The 19,793-nt window shown below is 40.3% G+C and overlaps 1 protein-coding gene across 2 annotated transcripts in view; it reads left to right on the forward strand.

The window, feature by feature from the left end:
* LOC134530482 (cAMP-dependent protein kinase type I regulatory subunit) overlaps positions 1 to 19,793 on the forward strand; it is an 87,758-nt gene that overhangs the window by 31,001 nt on the left and 36,964 nt on the right. The window contains exon 1 of one of the 2 annotated variants that reach the window (XM_063365323.1): positions 5,378 to 5,612. The exons of the other annotated variant lie outside the window; for it this stretch is intronic. Within the exon in view, the coding sequence (XP_063221393.1) occupies positions 5,595 to 5,612 (18 nt within the window). The 5' untranslated portion in view covers positions 5,378 to 5,594. Of the gene's footprint in view, positions 1 to 5,377; positions 5,613 to 19,793 lie in introns of those variants that run through there. 2 annotated transcript variants of the gene reach the window in all.

Here is a 19,793-nt window from a genome sequence, read left to right on the forward strand (position 1 = left end):
CAGCACAGCGTTGCCACATTTCAACAGCCAGGCTCCGGCGCAGCGTTGCCACATTTCAACAGCTCCGGCGCAGCGTTGCCACATTTCAACAGCCAGGCTCCGGCGCAGGGTTACCACATTTTACACCTCACACTAATTTTTGTGTATTGTTTGGATTCCTTGATGTGTTAGTTCGACTCACCTTGTCAGTTTTATTTATTTTCCAAATTTCGTCGGACGCAACGCTGCAGTTCTATTAACTAATTTATGGTAGTTATTTTTCCTGCGTCGTCAGATTCAAGTTGTTGGCCAGTGCCCAGAAGTCAAAGCCCACAGTGTATATTAGAAAAAAAAACTTAATGGTCGTGTTATTTCGAGGGTTACTCGACCTGAAACGACGTTTACGTTAGTATAAATTTAAGTTTATGGAGATTATTTTTGTTTTGCTTATTTATAGTTTACAAGACTCCCTCCAACCCCTCTTATTGGGGGCAACATTGCCTTAAGTGCAGTAGAAGGTGAAACTCGCAACCAGCAGTAGATGTAATTATATTGTTACATTCTTCTGCGTTTCAAGAGTGCTGATTCCGCCGCGCCGTTAGCAGCGTGTATCATCGCAAAAGTCGTGCACTCTGATCGTAATAGAAAAAAAATTGTTATTTTATTATTCTTAAATTTTTCACGGGAAGTTATTAAAAGTCAATGAAATTTATCTGCGAATTTGTGTAAATCACTACATTTTGGAAGCTTTTACTTCTACAGCTATTCAATTAATTCTTCAGTCCGTAGTAATCGTCGTTATATTCACTGGCTTACATGTAACTTCAGGTCGCCACACTAAGGGCAGAATGATCGTATGGCGAGGAGGCTATCCGGGTTTGGTCTGGAGATCACTAGACAAGAGGTCCTTGCGCAGTAAGCAAAATGGGCGGGACTGGTTGTTATAAATACAGTAGCAAACTAAGGGGGAAATACCTACGTCAGCATATGTCCAAGTTTTTCCGTTGTCTGCAGAAATCGCCAGTAGCATTGGCGTCATTCAACAATTCTGACTTGTATTAAAATAATTGACTACAATTTGAAGATAGACCTAAGCTTTTTTTTTTTGACGTGACAACGTCTAATAAATCGATGAACGCCGGCTGCACGCACGAAAAAGTGTCCCGTAACGCACATTGTCTCACTACGGATGTCCCACTACGAATGTGTCCTGTTATGCTCATTGTACGCATGCGTGGCATCTCTCTTCCACTCGATTGGAACAACCATCGATTTGACTTTTCAATCATATTTTCGTCGTTTGAATTATCAATATTATGTAATTTAACGATCGTCCACCGATTTTCAGCACAATCGGTACGGTTATTTAAAAGTACCTAATGTTGAATATTCAAATACGTTTTTAACGAACAATGGTGTTTTACAGTTACACATAATAATAATTCAAATTACACCCGGGATCTTTTGCACAATGTTTTAAAAAATATTGTAACACATTATAAATAAGTTTGGTGTATTTGGGATGCGTATTTGTTACAAAATCGTGTTATAAAAACGAAATAATATTATTCCGCTACCGTGAACAAAATTTATATATATATATATATATATATATATATATATATAACATCTGAAACTATTACTTCTAATATGGCCTCGTGGCCATGCGGTTAGCATCGCTAACTACCAATTTAAAGGTTGACGGATCGAATCCTCGCCGCCGCTATACCTTCATTTTTGTACTTGTAAAAATAAATACGCCGCACGCGACACTACAAAAGTAATAAACATGTTTGAATTAATGAGTGCAAATAAAAGTAAATTTATCAATTAAATTGTAGATTTCATTTCACTCCTTTTTGTATCCATACAAAATAGCGATAATTCAATAAAAATGATTCAATTTTATTCATAAAAGTATGCAGAGGTAGATTTTATCATACAAAAGATAGAAAAATTAAAAAAAAATTACTTCCTCAAAGAATAACATAATTTTAATGCCTAAATGGTTTGGTTGCAAAAACCTATTACGGCTCAGTCTCAGGCCGAATTGGATATTTCATTTTCTTCTGGATCAATCATTTCATCAATGTTTTGTTATGACGTTGTCACGTTAAACTATCGTCCGGAAAGTGACTTAACAGACAACCAATTTTTTTTTGGCAAAGAATAAGGAGGGGGGGGGGGGGAGTTACAGTGTTTTCCGCAGTGGTAAACGTGGCGGACGTTGCCGCAAGCACGCGGTTTCTCGGAAAGTTTCCGTTTATTCCACCAGTTCATTCCGTCAATGCTCCATTCTCGTCCATTTGCCCCTCATCGTCTTTGATGCCTCAATTAATCTTTCCGTCCGTCCGTCGTACAAGGGATGTCCGTAAAATAAGTACCGTTTGATAACTAAAAAAAAAAAAAAAAAAAACTCGCGAGAAAAAGTTTTTATTGACAGTTTTAGTTTACTACACATCTACTTCAGATTTTCTCATAGTCGCTACTTAGTTTCAAGCACTTTTCGCAACGCTCTACCAGTTTTTTTTAATCCCTCTGCAGAAACGTTTGCCGCCTGGGAATATAACGGACGCCTGGGCCATAGGCATCATGGACTTCGAATACGTAATGCGTGTAGCCAAGTACAGGCGTTCAGTAAACATCTCCGGAAAACGTTTAAGCTATCTCCGTACTAGAGTCGAAAAATGATGTCTACCTTTTTTTGAAAGGGAAAAGGCGTCAGTTTGGATGATTTAATGAAACGTGAGACAGCAATTACTGGAGAAATTACAAATTACCATTCACAACTGGTTTAATTTCAAGGCGGCGAAAGACTATGCACAGGGGTTAAAGAAACTGGTGCAGCGTTACAACAATATTTGAAATGAGTGGTGTCTATGTGAAAATGTAAAGTAGATATGTAGTAAACTAAAACTGTCAATAAAAACTTTTTCTCACGAGGTTATTTTTTAAAATGACCAAATGGTGTTTACTTTAAGGACATCTATCGTACATATTTCGACCTCCACCACTGCCATTATTCCCGATCCGCATGTACTGAGCTGGCAACGCTGAGCGTACAGAGCTGTAAATGAACAACCATTCAAAACATAGCCTCATCATCCGAGCACATGTCATCTGTTATTCTTTATGCGTGCTTAGCACTTACATGCATTCCTCGTCACCTCCACACTTCTTCCAGAAAGATTACATTCAGCATTAGTAATCATCTGTAATCATATTTATACATAATATAACTTTAGTAAATTAGTTTATTTGCGTACAACATTCTCAAACGCATACCAGTGTGAAAATATTGTTACGAACGCAAGCAGGGCCGCGGTGCGCGAAGGTTCAGAGCTGGCTGGCGGCCCCGCACAGCCACTGACGTCACGTGGCCGCCGCTGACGTGAGACATGCCACGCGCGCCTGGCGGATTACAAGGGTCGTCGCTACCCCCTCCTCCCCTCCGCTCCCCGCGCGGCGCCCTGCCTCAGCGCCGTTACCTGTTACTGGGCGGGTCGTCGCGTGAGCTTACGATGCCTTTCTCGACGCTTCGGGCGTCGGGTCGGCGCGGGATGACGCGACTGGCCCCAGCCGCGCTCGTCACTTCTAGAAAGGGTGCCTGGGTATATATAAGCTCAGGACGCCGCCCTCCGCGACAGACTAGGCGAGAGAGTTTCTCGGCGATAGTTGGGTGGCGATAGTGCCGCGGGTGCGGCGAAGAGTGGCTCGGCGAGTTAGAGTCGGTGTTTCTCGGTGAGTGAGGTTTCTCGGCGAGAGAGTGTTGATTAGCGAGAGTGCTGCGGGTGCGGCGAGAGTCCTGAGCGAATCTTTGAGCGGGAAGTTCTGAGCGAATCTTTGAGCGGATCCTGGGCGAAGGGAAGTGCGACGGCGGCGACGGTGGTCCACGAGGGGTGCTGCGGCGAGAGTTGCGCCAGAGGTGCGGCCCTGCGAGGTGTGCGGTGTGTAAGAACCGAGTGACTGGGGAATAAACATTTTTAAGTGAAATTGATTATTAGGCATTTTAAGAAACAGTATTTGTTAGTGATGTAAATATTGGTAATCAATAAAACTGTGTAGTAATAAAAACTTTAATTGGGCTATCCATTTACGAACCCAGAAGTTTCCCCCCACGTTGATTTAATTTTAAAATCGTAACAATATTATTATTTACTCTTGTATATATAAATAAAAAAAGTAAATTTTCCTTCGTTCAAAATTGCAAATCCCCGAAAGTTCTTTACCGATTGCATTGAAATTTTGACACAACGTTGCATTCGAATACGCGCGTGTTTTTTTTATACGTATGTCACACCTGTAACAGGTAAAAAATATAGATATATAATAACATAGTTTTTAAATACAATTTCCATCTGTAGAGTAACATAATATAGATCGAGATATATAGGTATATAAATGAGAGATAGATATAGAGGGAGAAAAGAGCTGTATAGATAGGGAGAATTAGAGAGATCATTTGTATGTGTGTACCTACTTCAAACAAAAAAAATTGAGGCATTGCAACGCATGCCGGGCATTAGCTAGGTTTGAAATAAAAACAAGACACATTGTGTCTTTGCTTCGTAATCCCTACAAGCACTCCTGTGGTTAGAAGCATAATCTTCTGGTATGTAACAGTAGGCTTAGTACGCGCAATAAAAAAAATGCTGTAAGGAAGTTCAACGCTCATATGTTGGTATGTGACGTGGTCGCGGTGGTTGAGCGGTCAGATCAGTTGTCTCCCACGAAGGCGCTCTTGCTTGGATTACCGGCGGGCTGGGGCCGTGTCACATTATGCGGTTGGACTGGACTGGTTGTCAGTTTCTACAGGGTGGTTTCTTCTACATCAGTTGTTTACGCGTTCGTGTTTGCATAATTTAGGTACTTAGAGGATTCTTGAGAGACCTGCATTGTAGCGGTCGAAATAATACTCGGCCAAAATTCGCTGCGGGAGTTTTAGCTGCAGTGCCAGAAATGCGTAGAGTGACACCGGCCTTAAACCCAGTTTCTTTTTTTGCAAGTAGGAGATGTGAGGGACATTGCCGTTAGCTGTTTTTTTTTTTTTTAGTTACGTACTGTCATTTCAACATTTAAAAAAAATAACCCCGCCGGTACTTCTCTTGTTTCATCCCTCAATCCTTGTGTTAGTAACGTTGATATTGACGAGACGTATGTTGGCCCAGCCGCAGCGGGCCTCGTAGTCCGACTGCCTGAACTGGGCATCAAAACCGCGGGCCCGCCTTGCCTCTTTTTTTTATTTAATGAAATTAGCAATCAGATTTAGATTGTGAGGTATGTTAAGCATGCAAAAAGACTTCAAAATATGTTGTCGGCAGTCGGAGCCCGGGACAACGCGGGAGAAATAAAACGAACGAGTTCAGGAAGGAGGGTTCGAGTGCCGGTGGGAGACGGCAGTAATGAGACAACGAAGCCTGCTCGAGCGCCGTCTGTGACGGGTGCCCTGCGGCGGGAAGGGTAAAAGACTCGGGGATGCGCGCGCCGCCGCGCCACCCCTCCAACCCCGCGACTGGAGGGGGACGGGATCGTGTCCAGTCGGTCCGGAGAGCGCGGCCGCGGTAGTCGTGTGTGTCCGTGGAGCCGACAGCGTGTGCGCTGCTCTCGGCCTCGGCATGCCCAGCGACACGGAGGTACGCCCCCCCTCCCCCTTTTCCATCACTCCTCTCTCATTGCAGTTTCAAGTTGCGGCCATACCTTTTTATTTATTATCAACGTTTTTAAGCCAGGTTTACCCCTGATGTTTACTTTGCCGGAATGAATTCACACGAATGGGATTTGTGTCTGATACGCTCATTTTTAATTATTCTGTCAGTCGTTCAATGTAGGCATTTCAAAGATGTGTTTTGGATGCAGCACGCGGAGTTGTCCGGAAATAATGCTCGAAAAACCTCGTGGAAAAAATTAATCAGCTGTAATCTGTGTTCGCTTCTCACAAGCACTCTATGGGGTGAGACTGTGGCAGAAGTGTATTTGCCAAATGTAGCTCTGTAATCACGGCTTTTTTTTTGTAACATTTACTTATCCCGTTCATGCTGCACTCAAATTGGCAGTCTGCAATAAACGTAACCACAGATGTCAGTTTGGGATAAAATAAAATAATTTTTGAAAGAAATGCATTCGATTAAAGTACATGTCACGTGGGTAAGTCTGGCCATTCATTATTGAAGTGTTTATTGCCGAACGGAATATTCGCTTTCCGAATAAGTTGCATGGACATTGTTTCCCATCTACGATGGTGATTTTCCTGTCCAATATTATTACCCAAGTATATTTGGAGCCAGGCGTTTATGGTCTACTGACTAAGGAAGTGAAGGAATGATTTCACGAATAGTCGAAGACTGTGTGGTCTAGTTGAAAAGAAAGTCTAGAGCAGAGTTGGTGGCATGTCTGTTGATCTTTGACTAAACTACTGGAACAGTAGAAAATTGGCAGCATGTGAAGGAACTTCTGAAAGTTGTAATTTTTTCTGGGTCAGGGTTTAAGAACCACTAAAATTTTGAGACCACTGTGTGTGTTAAAAAAATTATAGTTCCTAGAAATGCGTTTCATGTGGTTTAATTCTATTTTCTTCATTGGAAACTCATGAGTCAATAAATACCCTAGATTAGGCTTGTGTATGCATGTTAATATGCCAAACGTTCTACAGATTATCGGTGATTTAACCCCTCGTAATTAATAACCACCCCACCGAGACCTCTTGTACTGTCAGTGGAAAATTTACAAGTAATTTCTCTACTGGTTATTTTGAACACTTACTACCACTTAAACCTCTAACTAGTTATCTCTATTAATAAAGTAAATGATCATCTTTTTCTAGTTCACTTATTCCGAATATAGATCACTTATTTTGATGTAAAAAGTAGGTAGAGGTAGAGAAAACATATTTGGAATAGCAGTTAATGACTTTGCTATACTAAAATAAAGTTTTTCACATAGTCTTTGTGGATAAAAATGAAATTTTTGTTTGTTGTTTTAGTCGTGGGAGATTTAATTTATTTGAATTTTGCGCCTACGTCGAACTAACACGAAGTTATTTTGTAAGTAGAAACTAATAGTTTGTTTTGAATAAAAAAAAGTATTTTAATGTATTAGTGAAGAGTGCGCCACTGATACGCATTATTTGAGTACTTCTATCTTTGACATCACAAGCAAACACTGAGATGACGCCCCTGACCGCAATGCCGTTCGTGTGTGATGAGGAATGACCGCTTTGTCGGACAATGGGCATGGGCGTAGTTGAGTTGGCGTTTTTGTGACAGTGGCGAGATATTTTGCTGACGGGTTTTCAGAAGCCTCTGTAGGATCACAAACGAGATTAGTCACGCCGGCAGATATTTCCGCTAGCTGTGCCGAAAAACATGGAAACCTCGTTGCCTGTGTTTTTTTTTTCCTTTACATTTAGGTACATATTTGCATCACGGACAGAGCTTCACAGAGTACAAATAACTATCGAACTTCACTCCTTAATAGTAGTGAATGAAGTTAGCACATGGGGCAGCAAACACCCGAATTGTAATAAAGAGATGCTGGCCGTTTGATATTTAAGTAGTTGAAAGGGTCATCACTATATGCTGTTTGAAGACGGAGTAGTCCTGATGCCCTCCCCATCTTCCTTCTCGCCCTTTGCTACACCGCCTGAGATCCTCACTCCCCTGGTCCGGGCGGGATGCTGCCTCGATGCCTGCTCTCTCTGGGCAGCGCTGTGCGTGTGTCGAATGATACTGATAAATATGAAATGCCAAGCGATCTTTTTAAGCCAGGAAGCTACGTCGCCCTCTCTCTCATCTGGTGTTTGATACCGAGTACTGACTGTAATATTTTTTCAATACAAGGCAATTAAACGTTTTTTTACAGTAATATGAAACTTAAACGTTGTGTTTCTTCTGTATAAATTGGTCGCATTTTCAGGATTTCAATATTTTCGTAGTCAAAATATTGGGCACAAACCAGTTGCCGGAAGATTGTTAAATGTATTTGAAAATCATAATGCAAAAAAAAAATATGTTCTTAAAATAGTGTGGGCGCAAACGCAGGTCGCCGTGGTTTAAAGATCGAATCACGTGGCGAGCTAAGGGATACAAGTCAGGACTTGTGAGCCATTGAGTTCCCCCATCTTACCGCGGGATGATGCGATAGTCGTTGTACCGAGCGTGTCTGCGCAGTGGCACGACACCGGGCTCGCATCCGGGAACGCTGGAGGCAAGTGCTAGGATGGATCCTTGCCGCAGGTCGTGGCCGCTTCGTTCTCCAGTAGTTTCCCCGCGTTATGCTCCTACTGCGTGCGTGGCTCAGGGCGCGGCTGCAGGGCAGGGCAAGCCGGCCGAATGTTTGCCATTAAATTGTAATTATCATGGACATAATTTTTCAAATTTTAATAAATATATCGAAATTTCAGAAGAAAAATTAGAAAAACCACTCATTGTCCAATTGTAAGTTCCAGGCTGGCCTAAGAAACGTTGTTTTATAGAGTTGATTTTTTTTTTTTTAATTTTTCTAAGGATGGCTCCCGAACTGTTATTTTTCTCTGGTGGTTGTTTCATAACATCTCCCTCCCCTCCTCGATAAAGCCTCTCTGCAAAATGTAAGGGTCCCGCAAAGACCAGAGTCGCCACTGCCTCGTCTTCGACGAAAAGTTAGATTTTAAAAAAGGTCCGAATCGTTGAAGATTGGTTGGATTCCGTAGTAGCATTCCGGCGATGCCTTACAGCCTACAAGCGAAATGGTGTGGAATACTCGTTTATTATTTTAATAAATTCGAACAGTCCGTCTTGACTGGCCAGCGCCAGCTCGGCGGATGTAGTCGTGGACGACATTCCGTTCTCACGCCCGCGCCGGTGTCGGCTGGACTCGCGGTCGGCCGGGCCGTGCAATCGGCGCTAATTGCGGGCAATGCCGAGTCCTCCCGCGCAGGCCCGCTGCGGAGACCACCTGCACCTCGCTGGCCCCGGGCTCGAGGGACCTCTGTGCAGGGCCGTCCAGAGGAAACATTACTCTGTGTAAAATCTTGTCAAACCCCACAATTAAAAAAGAAAAAGATAAAAAATAGGACCGTACACGATACACTGGCCATAACTGTAAATGTGGCCTCAGCGTATCCCTATCGCATAACTTCTGGGTTTTCAATGACTTCTATTAGGAATACACTTTTAATTTCTTCCTACTCTGGGGGTAAACTCGCGCGTTAAAATGATCTGGAATCTCTACCGGGCCCCTAGTGTTTCGCCCCTCGGCCCCTCCCCCCCTCCCTCCCCGGACGGAGAATTCCTTTGTTTACAGGATATCCACATTCTGGAAAGTCACAGAATGTACTTGAACTCCTAGAAAACCCATGGCAGAGCCTAGTTAGGATTTTGTTAAGGAGGGAGTCTAGTATAACCATTATATAATTTTTTTTAATGACAAAATTTCTGTATTATGTAACTAAATAAAAAAAATTGTTCCACTAAAATCATATGGAATAGTGGACTTCTAAAACTCCTAACATTTGCACATGGATTTAAGTAATGATTTTTCTTGAGAAAAGAAATTGAACAATTTAAAGTTTGGTTTCGTTTGTTTTCTTAAGTCAGTTGTTTGATGATTTCTTCAAAACAAGTCACATAAATTAATGTTATTAAATACTTGAAACACACATGTTAAGTTTGTATGAAAGACATAATTACAGTAACATGTATGCAAACTGGCATCGAATATAAACTACGTGGAAATTTCGTGCTATGATTGGAAGGATATACATTATTGTAGCCCACTAAAGTTTGCAATTACCCTTCTAAAATAATCTCTCCGTAACTTTATGTAGTTAAGTTGCTTTAATTGTATTATTCTGTTGTAGATTTTTATTTTTATTTTAAATGCGGGAAGGGAGGGGATCGGACCCCATACGGACCTTCCCCAACGGACCTGCCCTCTGGCTACGCCCCTGGTCATGGAAATTCCCCAGTGATAGTAATTCTAGGGGAAAATGTCGCTATCCAGACTGCCATCACTCAGACTGTGGAAGCATATCCTCCCTCCATCCTCTACCTGCTTCCACTACCACTACTGCTGGTCTTGAGACGACCGCCCCGCTCTTCTGCTTCCCTATTGCGCCATAGTTGGCGCGCCATTTACACACAGCACGTCTTGAGTTGGGATATTGCGAAGTAAGTGTTCATAATGTTTATCAGGCACACAGACAATAGTGACAGCGTGCGTGAAAACCATTCTGTCGGAATCACTGTTTTAGAAACACGGGTCTGGACGCACCCACGTTCTTTGTTCTTGGAATGATTCTCACAATGGGATAGATTGGATTTAAAAAAAAAATTGTGGACGTACGCCATGTCATAGAGAAACCTCAAGAACGGACTAAAAATGATGGAAAAATAAAACACACACACAAAAAACAGATTAAAATCAGCTGATGTCAAATCTAAAATACGTAGACATCACAGAGAATTCCGTAGCAACGCTCAGGGCTCGCTGCGAGCTTGGCACCAGTGGCACCCCGTCCCCCTCCCCCCCTCTGGGTTAAACCCTTCCTGAATCCGCCATTGGTACGCCTGCTGTGTCGCGGCGATCAAGTTTTGAAATCATCTTCCGACAAGCTACCGTCTGTTCACAAACTCACAAAGGCTTGATCAATTTGGCAATTTCTGTCGACGAAATGGTCACATGGCCCGAGTTTGTATAAAAAAATTATTATGTATTGCGTGTTTTTATTTTGTATCCAACTGGATTCAAACAATTGCATAAAACTAAATGTCATATTTGCCATGCTGGTTTTAATCTTTATAATAAACACGCGTTGGTAATTTACTTTTTGTACTTATAAATTAGGTTGATTACGATTATTTCAATAAAAACCATTAGTGAGGAAATTATATATTTTTAGTATAGTTCTGTTGGAGCATTTTTAAGATGTATTTATTTAAATAGCATGATATTTAAAATATACAACCTGTATACAACTTGTATGAATATGTAACATTGTTAATTGCTAACTGTAATCAAATATTGTAGTACAATATTTGCTGTGATGTGTGTTATTAAATAATAATAATAATTTATCATCAGGTTCGTTTGGAGTAAATATTCTTCTGTATTTTCATTTTTTTTGTATATATGACAATATTATGGTAGTCACGTTTCAATTAACACTTTTAGGTGCCGTGTTAACGGTCGACTTTCAACTCGTCTCCCCCTCCTTCGCAGGTCGAAAATAATCTTTGTATTACCATGAGTCAGTTAAGTGTCAGAAACAATGTAATTTAAAATAGATTGCTGGTTTTCGCCATCATTGTCTAATAAATTGTTTTGGTGTTCGAGTTTGTGCCGCGTTCAAGTGGTAGATTGTACCGACGTTTCGCTCTGCATTGCAGCAGGCATCATCAGGGTTGAGAAATCAACTGTGAGAGATAGAAGATGGTGAGGTTGCCTGGGGCTCTCTTCAAGCGGCCAGTCACGATACTTCCTATTGGCTCAGGTGTCAGCCAATTAAGGGAGGGATTTCCTGTCATTGGTTTCTGTATGTGGCTTGATTCCTCATGTTGTCGGTTGATGTTGGTTCTCTCCCCCCCCCCCCCCTTCCCCTATAAATTGTGCCCATGTTTTTCTCAGCTTGTAGCCATCTTCTCTGTTGATGTTTATTGGATGTTTGAATTTTCTATGGCTTATCTTACTATCCTGCTCTTGTAATTTCCTGTGTTTGCTATTGTTTCGTATTTATCGAAGTCTACTCTGTGTTTATGGTATCAGAATTTTCTGCAATGGCCGATCTGTTGTTGGTGGTGAAGATGCCTGCTGCAATGCAGAGTAAAACGTCGGCACTACCACTTGTACATGGCTTGTCTTCGAAAGAGAAGATAGTTTATAATAATATTTAATTAAAACTAGTATACAATGGCTACCAGTTTAAATATTAAAATGTTTTGTTAAGCGTGAAGATATAACTTCTTATCTTTGCTCACTACCACCTTAACTCGGGCGAATTCCAGACGAAGACGGTATAGCTAACAGCGCTTTTGGTTAAGTTTAGCGCAAATATACCTTAGCTTTGTTGTGCCGCAGAAAAGTTTTTTTTTATCCTATACCTTTATAACATTCGTATCCACGCCTCCCATTTATAAGAACTCTTAAATACACATATACACGAATTCTTGAGTTTGTTTTACTTAAAAAGTAAATGAAAAATACTTTTTTTAAAATTATAATGGCTTTTAGGTGACATATTTCTCTATTTAATGTAATGTCCATTGAAATTGAATATGTAAAAACAAATAATATTGTATTTTACTTGAGTTTTAGCAGTTTTCTCGCGAAATTATGAGACTGGTACGCAAAAAGGTAATTTTTATGTGATCATAAAATATTTGTTCTCAATACATTACTTATTTTTTAAAATTTAGTATTCGGTAAAATGGTCTAAACTAAAATGTACAGTAATGATAAGGGGATAAGAAGAGAAAAATTGCTAATTTTCTGCAGCGTTACACTGGGCAAGAAAACTACTACTGTGACCTTAATAACTCCTTACGACCACCAGGCACGACTCTTACACCGTCCTCCGAACTGGGATAGGTAATAAAATAAAGAGAAAGTAGCTTTTCGTGCACTTAAACAAGGCATGGCGAGGGGGAAACTAACCGCAGAGAAAAGAAACGTGCATACCAGTTTCAACTAACTATAGAGCAGAAAAGTGATAGTACCACGACCATGCCGGACTATCGAACTGTGGCATAGTTTTAACGGGAATACGAACATGAAAATGTGGTAATATAACCCGCTAGATAAAAGAAAACTCTGTACTGAAAGGAATACTAAAAACGCCCGTAGTGCAGTAATGCGAACTGGTAGCCAGAGTCAACAGCTGGAATCCACCCAAAAAAAAGTCTGAACGCGCGCTGCTCTATTGGTGCCGGATTATAGGATGCGCCCAGGGAAGTAGCCAGGGTTGAGATCCGTGGGGTCCGGACCCTCTCTTCTAACGTTAGGGAAAAAAAAACAAGCTAATACTGAATAAGAAAATTACAGCGAATTAGCAATATAAGTTTAGAGAGAGATTATTTTGGAAGGAAAATTACAGTCCATATTCTGTTACAATAACTTATTTCTTTGACATTATAGCCTAACATGCCTCATGCACAGAAGCGACACGTTTTGTGTTTCTAAATAGTCTATATTAAATGCCAGTTTTACACATTTTAGCGTATGTCTTTCATACAAATTTGACATGTGTTTCATGTATTTAATAACATTAATATATGTGTTTACGGCTTGTTTTAACGAAATCATCAGTTGACTTCAAAGCACTAAAAAAATAAAATACAAACAATTTTAAATGTTCAGTTTTCTGTAAACGATCTTATAAAAGTTAATTATTCCCTGAGGATTTTAGTGTGACAACTAATTTTTAAAAAAAATTATATTATTAAGAAAACTTACTCCTAAAAATTGGTTGTCTTTAAAGTCGGCTTACGGACGATAGTTTAACGTGAAACGTCATAACAAAACATTGATGAAATTATTGCATACTTTTATGAATAAAATTGAATATTTTTTATTGAATTATCACTATTTTGTATGGATACAAAGAAGGAGTGAAATGAAATATACAATTTAATTTATAAATTTACTTTTATTTTCACTCATTAATTCAAATATGTTTATTACTTTAACGAAGAGATTATTTTAACTATAACTTTTATACATGTTTGCTATTTAACTTCTTCCAATCTGTGTTATTCTGTTAAGGATAGGACGATGATAGGAAAAGTAGGAAACGAATGGGAGTGTTTCAAGTTTAATGTGCCTCGAAAAAGTCAAATCGATGGTTGTTCCAATCGAGTGGAAAAGAGATAGATGCGGCGCAAGCGTACAATGAGCGTAACGGGACACAGCGTAACGGGACAATGTGCGTTACGGGACGTTCGTGCGTGCAGCCGGCGTTCATAGATTTATTAGACGTCACGTCAAAAATAATATAATAACTATAGTTGACCTCCTTCATAAAATTCTGGCTGCGACCCTGATGCGCCGAACCGTATCATGCCGGAGCAAAAACTATTCACTATAATGCTAATTTGTTTTTGATAAAGCCAATTGAAAATCCTTCTTTGGATATCATACCTGTTTTCGTCATGAAAGGTTTGGCTCGATGAAGTAACGGCGATGGTTGAAACGTTGAGAACAGAACTGGGCTGTGGGCTGAGTTGCTCATGGCCGTCCGCGAAAGGGCGTGCCTCCAGCGAGTGCTCGAACACGATGGAGTTGATGCCGGTTCTTTTCGAGGCGAGCGTCAGAGTGTCCGACTGCCCTACCAGGGGACAGGCCCATCGCTCCTAGCCAGGGTAACTCATGACACTTTAATTTTTACTCCCAGAGTTTTGACGAATATGGACCTGCTTCCTTAGTTCTTAGAACTGCATACAATTTATCTCTTATATTTCGCAACGTACAGCAAGTTAAATAACCAAGAATGATAGCTATGATCTGTTTTGTTTCTGCCAAGCTATCACATTTGTTCCTTCTCCATGTGCGCCCGGCTTCTTTAGTCTGGTCTGGTGTACTCCTACCTTTGTGCGTGGTTTTTTTTAATACCTCTCGTAAGTCGGATACATTAATATCCTCTGAAAATATCTTCATACGTGTGTGCAAATGGTGATGGCTTCCCGAATTATGAATTTAGAAATGCTAGGACCCTGCGCGCTACGAACGTGTCGACGACTCATACATTTCCTCTCGTTAGATCTCTTTTTCTTTCTTTAGATTTCGCACTCAACATGAAGTGTCATTATGGTACATGCTTGTTGTAATGGGCATTCGTGTTTCGGGAAGGTAGAATAATTGAACGGCCTTAAATGGCTGTTCTTAACATAATGGGAAATCGAGGAAAGATGATTCTACAACTTAAACCATACTGCAAAATATACACTGACCGTTTCGTATTTCTCTGATCTTGAATGTGGGAAAGGGACAGTGCAAGTTCTGCCGTAGACGACCCGAATAATAAACATGTCACCCTTCTTTAAACTTACGACCCAAATACTGATCGTGTCACCCATATCTGATATTGCGACCCGAATACTGTCACCCTCTCTGATCTTTGGTGCAGGAATGGGAGAATGAAAGTGCTACTATAGATTAAATACAATATTCCAAAATACTAACAGTTTCCTTTGCTCTGATGTTGGGTTCGGGAAAGGGATCATACAAATGCTGCCATATACGATTTGGGGCTGCAGCAATGAGGCTGGTATTCGTGTCCTGTTCACGTAAGATTGCGAATACCTCTCGTACTTAACAAATAACATAATTGTTGCTGCTGATGATGATGCAGGGATTGTCACGAAGACTATGGTAATGGTGATATACGAGCTCTGTATTCGTTACTCTATAAAGACCATGTCTCACAACTATGAATACCGCTTTATGTCGAACATTTACGAGGTAGGATCATTCTGCGGTGGTTTAACAATGCATCTTTCAGAACAGTGCCCAGCCTTGAAATCATCAATCTTGAGAAGCCCATGATATAGTCGAAAATTGAAGCCTTGTTCTTGTTTTTTATTAACAAGGTGTGCTTACGGTCTGACCAACTAGTGCCCTGGAGCATTAAGTTATAAATCTGTCAGTTTTGGATGCTATCGATGTACCAGCTATGTGTCAAGGGTTGAACCTATGAATAACTGCAGAGTTAATTCTGTATGGTGACCGCGGCCGGAACTATTGTAGGAAATTAATCATGTAAGTAAATCTAAGTTTGGGCTGTTAGTCATCCCAGTAAAGTAGTTATTTATTTTCAGTTAAATCTCACAGATTCTGAGAGGTTATTTCTAATCAGGCTTAGAATGCCACGTAAGTGGGAGATGACTAGGGAATTTGAATCGGCGAGTCGGTAGCCGGGAGGCGCTTGATCCAAGCCGACGAATCCCAAGAGACGGGATATTCGTGTATTCTGACAGGAAATGACCGTCGCGTGCCGCGCTGTTCCTCTCCTTCGCTCAGCATCCGTTCGTCACTTCCGCCAGGCCCTTTTTATCCGCGTGCTTGCCGGAGCTGTCGTCAGCTTGGCGAGTCGCCTTCCATTAGTGACGCCTCGTCCGAGTGCGGGAGTTGATCGGGTTCTCTGGCGTCTCGCTGGCGCCGGACCCGCGTCTCTCTCTCTCGCGTTTGGTAGTGCAGTGCGCTGTAACTGTGGCAGTCACCGCCTCGTCAGGGGTGTATGTGTGTTACTGAGGCCTAATGATAAGCGCGACGCTCGCTGGTATTTACAGCGCGGTATAGCCTCTAAGCGCAAGGCTCTGAACTGGCGCGCAGTCTTCTCGTCATCACAGGATAAATGTGAAATTTGAGTGGTGACCGTAACACTATATGGCCTAGAAATGAAGATAAAGGTGTAATGCAAGTCCCTTAAGTGCTTTCAAGAATCTGTACTGGTTGTTTTACGTCTAAAAATTACTCTGAAAACATGCGTTTTAGCCATTTTAACTCTTCTAAAAATACCGTTTAAAAACTTTCCGAAATCAAAAGTACTTTTCGGCCCTCAGCGAACTCTTAAATGCTTTTCGTAAACAGACCCCACCCCGATATCTTGAGTAGTTTTGAAATTGCGTTGTTTTTCCTGAAGCTCTTCACACCGTATGTGTGCCCGGGTAGGCGGAGCCGTTAAGGCTGTGATGCAAGTTAGTGTGGTGTTGTCAAGATTCGGTATCGCACACTCTTGACGCTCGCCTCGAAAAGAACCGGCATCAACTCCATCGTGTTCGAGCACTCGCTGGAGGCACACCCTTTCGCGGACGGCCACGACCAAAGTTTGTTCCTTTGCAGCGAGGAAGTTAATAGCGTTAGAATTTAATTTACGTCAACGTTAAGACGATAAAATAATGGGAACAAAATCACATATGGTTGATAATAATTTTAATTTGTGTTGAATGGACTCGGTATAGTTGCTAAAAATTAAAAAAAAAAATTGCAATATATATTTTTGGAAATAATTTTTATGTATTTATAATGTATATAATTTTTAATAAAGTTTAGGTGCTAGAAAGAATTATTGTATCCAAACAGAGGAAATTAAGAAATAAACTACACTTTTATATTTTAGTAAACCCAACTATCGTAAAGACGCCCATCGTACGTTTGGTGTTTCTGTATGGTTTTAAATAATATTAACTAAAGATTTCGTCCAAATATCCGCCGCTGTACTGCTGTACTTCACGAGTTATAAATCGAAGTAAAACACTGTACTGATACGGAGTACAGAGTATTTATTTTCATTTTTTTTTTTCATTTTTTACGGACGTCGCCGCCAGCGATAGAAATTTTTTAAATGAATGTGTGTACCATTAGCCGGCAATATTTTCTCACGTTGCCGTGGCAACTTATGAGTAAACAGTCGTCCTCGTGAAATTCTTCACTAACAATAGTAATTTTTAAATATAATTTTCTGATTGGTGATAAGTCAACCCACGCCGTAAATGCATAACAGTAATTGGCTGCTTTCAGTGAGAAAATAAATTTTTTCTACAATGGCCAAGACGCGTTAGCGTCACTCGACGCTTTTCTGGCCAGAGAAACGGTGAAATATTAGTTAATTTTGCCGTGGCCGCTTATTTAAACAGTGTTATTTGGTACAGAACTGCCGACACTGGTCATTGAAGATTATATCGGGAGTCCAGTCTCACGTAAATATTTTACGTTTTAAGTGACGTGACGCCAGTTTCAGCCAGAACCAGGTATGGTTGAACATTGATTACTTACTGACGCCAGTGAAAATACGTCCGTAGTAATCGTTAATACGTTGGAAGCCTATATAATCTCACGCATTTTAAAGTGTGCGTAAATTATAATATAATTATAAATTTTGTTTTTTATTTTCAAATAAATCACACAACTGCCAAGGTCAGAGGTCTTGGGATAAGACCTCGTGTTGGCCGACTGATTTAACCGGCAAAATAAATTAACATTTTCTCTTGATTAACCCTGAGATCGCTAAATTATTTTATTAAAATAAATAATAAAATTGAACTATTGAAAATTTGTGTGCTTACCATAAAGGCATCGAAATAGATATCATCTTTTTTGACATTTCTTTTAAAGACATAAATAATGGAGTTGTTATGAATACTTTAAAAGTAAATTTATATTATTGTTTATGTTTTATTAAAGTAAATAAAATATTTAATATAAACCAAAATATTTAGTATCTATAGAGTATAGTATAAGAAAAAGTTACAACACAAGACAAATTTTTAATATTAAAAATAAGGTTTTTATACGTAGTTTTTGTCATTAAAACTACTCATATTATATTTATAAAATTTGAACATTTCAGACATTCTCGTAACAACATACTTATACGTACAGACGAGCTTTGTATTTACTTTATACGTTTAATAGCTTTATGGGCACTTAGCACTGGAGCACGAAAGCTGTTCTCTGAAGCCGTGGTCACTAAAGGTGTATTTTACTATTGTTATTGGTGAGCACTGTAACAGTCTACTATTACACATCTGGTAATAATTATTTTAACACTCCAAACTATTTTATTTATTGTCACTTTATTGTCTAGACCAGCGGTTCCCAAACGGTCGGTCGCGATCCACTAGTGGGTCGCGGAAGGGTTACAGGTGGGTCGCGACTCTATCCTAAAACTATCAGAAACCATCGAATAAACAATCAGAAAAGATAAGAAAAATCGAAACTAATCGACTTGTTAAATAAATAACTGTTGTTAAATAAATAACTGTTAAATAAATAACTGTTTTGCTACAAAGTGCATATATTTTGTCAACCATTTTCAAATCAGAACACAAATTGTTTATCAATAATCATACGGTATCTTAAAAAAGCATATATATATATATGCAATATTTAAGGGTACATTATACATACATAAGGAAGGCATACGATACAAATAAGGTTTTTTTACTCCACCATGGACCGATAGACCGTAGGTATTCCTATAAGAAAAGGCGGGTCGCCAGCTAAAAAGTTTGGGAACCACTGGTCTAGACGATGTTTTTTTTTTTTTTTAATGAAAAGACTGTTTCATTTAATGTTTCACAAATTTGTAACTATTTTTTCTCTGTGTGATTATATTTTACATCTGTTCAATGCATACTAACGGACCTACAATATTAATATTAACATTTTTAAATTAACATTGTTTCGGAATCATACATACCTGAAGCAGTTCAGCGCATGTGCCGCTAAACCATGATGTCAGCTGTAAACTGCTCTCAGCGTGGTGAAGCGGGCCGCTCATAAGGTGTCATCTGCTTCATTGATTAGTGTTGGGGTTAGAAGGGAAGGGGGGGGGGAGGCTTGCGGCGCCGCACGGACGCCTTCCGTTATTGAAGCCGTTTGCTTCCGCGACCGGCGGGCGTGGCCTGCGGGGACTCGCCAGTAATTACTGACGTCATCACCGTCCATGCCAACACGCGTTACAGGGAGCTAGGGTGGTCTCGTCGCAGGAGTACTGCGTGGAGCCGCTGTGTGCAGCTGAAGTCTGCGCCAAGTGTAGCGTGGGGACAGTTTCAAACGACTGTATGTATTTTAACTATCATCAGGCGTGGTCAAGCACCATTTCTGCGGCGTTTCGGGTGATGAAGTATGGCGATGTTGACTTGAACCATCTCCTGACAATTCCTAATTAACTTGTGGCACCAGTGGTCGGGCCACCCTCTAAGTACGCCTTTATAATGAAGTGCTTTTTTACAATGCAGTATGTTTTTTTTAATGTTTTATTTAGTTATAGGTACTTCTTTCGGTGCGTTATGAAAAATAAAATTATGTGTGTATTATTACGATGCGCGCTCACAAACAACAAA

This window comes from Bacillus rossius, chromosome 3 (genome assembly GCF_032445375.1).
Source record: "Bacillus rossius redtenbacheri isolate Brsri chromosome 3, Brsri_v3, whole genome shotgun sequence".
In the NCBI taxonomy this organism is placed as follows: Eukaryota; Metazoa; Arthropoda; class Insecta; order Phasmatodea; family Bacillidae; genus Bacillus; species Bacillus rossius.